Source organism: Centruroides sculpturatus, unplaced genomic scaffold, assembly GCF_000671375.1.
Source record: "Centruroides sculpturatus isolate CEXI.00-Female unplaced genomic scaffold, Cexi_2.0 scaffold857, whole genome shotgun sequence".
Classification (NCBI taxonomy): Eukaryota; Metazoa; Arthropoda; class Arachnida; order Scorpiones; family Buthidae; genus Centruroides; species Centruroides sculpturatus.
In genome coordinates, this window is record NW_019385135.1 from 184631 (window position 1) to 188087 (window position 3457).

At 30.4% G+C, this 3457-nt stretch overlaps 1 protein-coding gene across 1 annotated transcript in view; it reads right to left on the reverse strand.

Annotated features, from left to right (window-relative positions):
* The window catches only part of LOC111635262 (dimethylaniline monooxygenase [N-oxide-forming] 5-like), a 6924-nt gene extending 4170 nt beyond the window's left edge, over positions 1-2754 (reverse strand). The window contains exons 1-3 of the mRNA XM_023380173.1: positions 1550-2754; positions 1015-1025; positions 129-570 (exon numbers count right to left, since the gene is read on the reverse strand). Coding sequence (XP_023235941.1) covers positions 129-570; positions 1015-1025; positions 1550-2281 — 1185 coding nt within the window. The 5' untranslated portion in view covers positions 2282-2754. The remainder of the gene's footprint in view (positions 1-128; positions 571-1014; positions 1026-1549) is intronic.
* Positions 2755-3457: the final 703 nt, after the last annotated feature.

Sequence of the window (3457 nt, forward strand, 5' to 3'; positions counted from 1 at the left end):
TATCAATATATATATATATAAAATCTATATATAATATTAATATTTTTGAGATCTTTTTCTACAGTTTAACTACTCTAATCTTTATAGATTTTCAATGAATTAGAGAATTATTAAAGAACAGTACTTACTTTACTAGCGACACTACTGAGTTCCACAGCGGCATCACCTCCAGAATTCCCAACACCTACAACCAGCACCTTCTTATCATCGTAACCATTTGATTTTTTATAACTATGAGTATGGATGATCCTCCCCTCGAACTCGTCTTCACCCGGGAAAATAGGTCTTAAAGGATAAGCGTGATGACCATTACAAACCATGACTGCATCGAATACCTCTTGTAATTCCACCCCATTTAACAAATCCTTAACTCGTATCTTCCATCTTCCAGTGGATTCGTAATCATCCGAAGGTGTTACCGATGACACTTCGTGTCTAAATTTAATATACTGGACCAATTCGAATTTCTGAGCGTACAGCTCCAAGTACTTGATCATCATGGAGTTGTGCATGTAATTGGGAAAATGCTTGGGTGGAGGAAAGTCGCTGAAAGCCGTGATCTCTTTGCTACTGTTAATAATAGTGGAGCGTGNATATAAATTTATTTTATAATATAATTTCTTTATAAAGGGATGTAACGAGGTCAAGGTATAATGAAATCTAGTCATTTTATAATGATAATTAAATGAAACTAATTTAATCAGGAAGGAAAGTAGACTAAATCAACATTAATATAAAAAATTATTATTTAATATTATAAAATTAATTATAAGTTTTCTCATTGATATAAAGTAATCTTTCAAGATAATTTCTCGTTAATGTCCTTTCTTTACAGGTTAAAAATTAATTTAATTCGTTACGAAGTGTTGAATAAATACAACGTAACTGACTCAAAGGCTTACATTTCATAAAATAAACAAAAAAATGATTAAATTATTTATTATTTTCAAACTTAAACGGTAATATTTCGAACGATATGCACCGTTTTACGTATATTTTTGTATTTTTCCTTACGTTACACCCTCCTAAAAATAGCGTATTATTTCAACTTATTAAAATAGAATTAAATTTTAAAATATGTCCTCATTTTTGTATAAACTTCCCTTAATTTAAGATTTGTTTCTTACATTATCTATAAAAACTTTATCGTAATTTTAATCGGATAAACATACGAACGAACTACGCAATATTATAAATTATTTATTAATAAAACTAATGAACCATTTCTAGGACGAATATTTACTCGAATTTTCCACTTTTCTATATTCTGAAATAACAAATTTATTGTTAAAGTTGTTTAATGTTATCAGAATTAGTACGTTTTCAAGACATTTAATATAAAAATAACGCTTAATATGATGACAATTTCGGTTTTAATTATCATAATATTCAGTTAAGTATGTATTTTCAGGCTTTAATGTATGCTCTGTTTGCGCGATCATACACCACTATCGTTTATTGTAATCAGTGTTGCAATTACAAGCAAGCTGTACCTAAATACATTAATAGGTCTTCTAATATTATAAGAAAACAAGGATAATTAAATAACAATACTTACTTTACTAGCGACACTACTGAGTTCCACAGCGGCATCACCTCCAGAATTCCCAACACCTATAACCAGCACCTTTTTATCATCGTAACCATTGGGTTTTTTATAACTATGAGTGTGTATGATCCTCCCCTCGAACTCATCTTCACCCGGGAAAATGGGTCTTAACGGATACACGTGATGACCATTACAAACCATGACTGCATCGAATACCTCTTGTATTTCCACCCCATTTAACAAATCCTTAACTCGTATCTTCCATCTTCCAGTGTATTCGTAGTCATTCGAGGGTGTTACCGATGACACTTCGTGTCTAAATTTAATATACTGGACCAATTCGAATTTCTCAGCATATAGCTCCAAGTACTTGATCATCATGGAGTTGTGCATGTAATTGGGGAAATGCTTGGGTGGAGGAAAGTCGCTGAAAGCCGTGATCTCCTTGCTACTGTTAATGATAGTAGAACGTGCCACGGATGCTAAACCTTCTACATCTTCGTCTCGATACCTCCAGAGGCCTCCTATATCGTTAGTTTTTTCGTAACAAACGATATCGAACCCTTCTTCTTTGCAAGCTTTGATTGAGGTTAGTCCACTTGCACCCGCTCCTATAATAGCAACCTTCTTTCGTCCGTTCTGCATGGCTCCAGGAAGATACTGTGTGTTTTTTGAATATCGGTCAAGTATATAAGTTACTGATAACACGCATGCGTTGTAGACTGTATTCATTAAACACTAGTTAGGCAAGTAACCAAGATGGCCATCGAGTTTATGCCTTTTGATTTCTATTTATACCCCTGAAATAATTCATACCCCTAAATAATTAATAATTTATACAGGTGTTAATTATTTATATACTGTTAATGAATTAATAAATTATACTTTTATTCAGTACATTTTCTGTCCATAACGCTTTAATCTCTTACTTTTTTTAATTATATAGTTATGAGTTGTAAACATAACTTTTAAAACATTAAAAATTGATAATGAAATTATATTAAGTTTTCTGTGTTATTAATTTAAAGGTAATAAAGATTGTTTAATGCAATAATTTTCTTGTTAATTTCTCATTTTTCACTGTTTAAAACTTAAATTTAAACGGATTTTTGTTTATGGATAAAGTTCATTTAAGAATGATGAACGTCCTTCAACTACAACTTGTTTTTCTTTTTCGTTATCTTGACATTACGCAAGGTTTGTTTATTAAATTTAATTCACTTTTATTTATTTTTTCAGCTATAAATCTTACATTTAATCAATTTAAAGTTCAATTATCATTTTATATTAAATTATATTTTGTTAATATTTTATTTTTCGTTTAATTTATGTTTGGTGTTAATTAACATCGAAATTTAGTAATATTTGCTCATATATGTGTGGTTCTAGACGTTACTTATAATCTGATTCATCTTAAAATTGTTTATAATTTCATAAAGTATCTTTCTTTCGTGATAATTAGCCATTAAACACTTGTGGTTGTCGCGGGTTCGCGCCTCACTAACGTCTACTTTGTTTGTTGCGTGTCTAACACCTATAAAGCGACCAGTTTCTCCGTAGAAAATCCTCTTGGAGACACCCGTTTTGGCAGATCGCTTAAGTGTTTTACAGTATGACTTCTGTATAGTTCCATTTACACGAACTTTCACCTAAAATTCCATAAACTTTTTTCCTTCGCCTTAAGCGAACGTCTTCTATTTAAATTCCATAAACTTCTTCAATAAATTTCCACTTAACATCAATGAAGTTAAATGGGAAATTTCTATTGTAAAAAATACATAAAAGTAATTGATGATGAAAAGTATCATCAGTATCGAATGTAAGAAAAAAACATATCTTTTTATTGAAAATCTTCAAATATATCACTTTTATTAATTGAAAAATTGATTCATCAATCATGAATCGAAA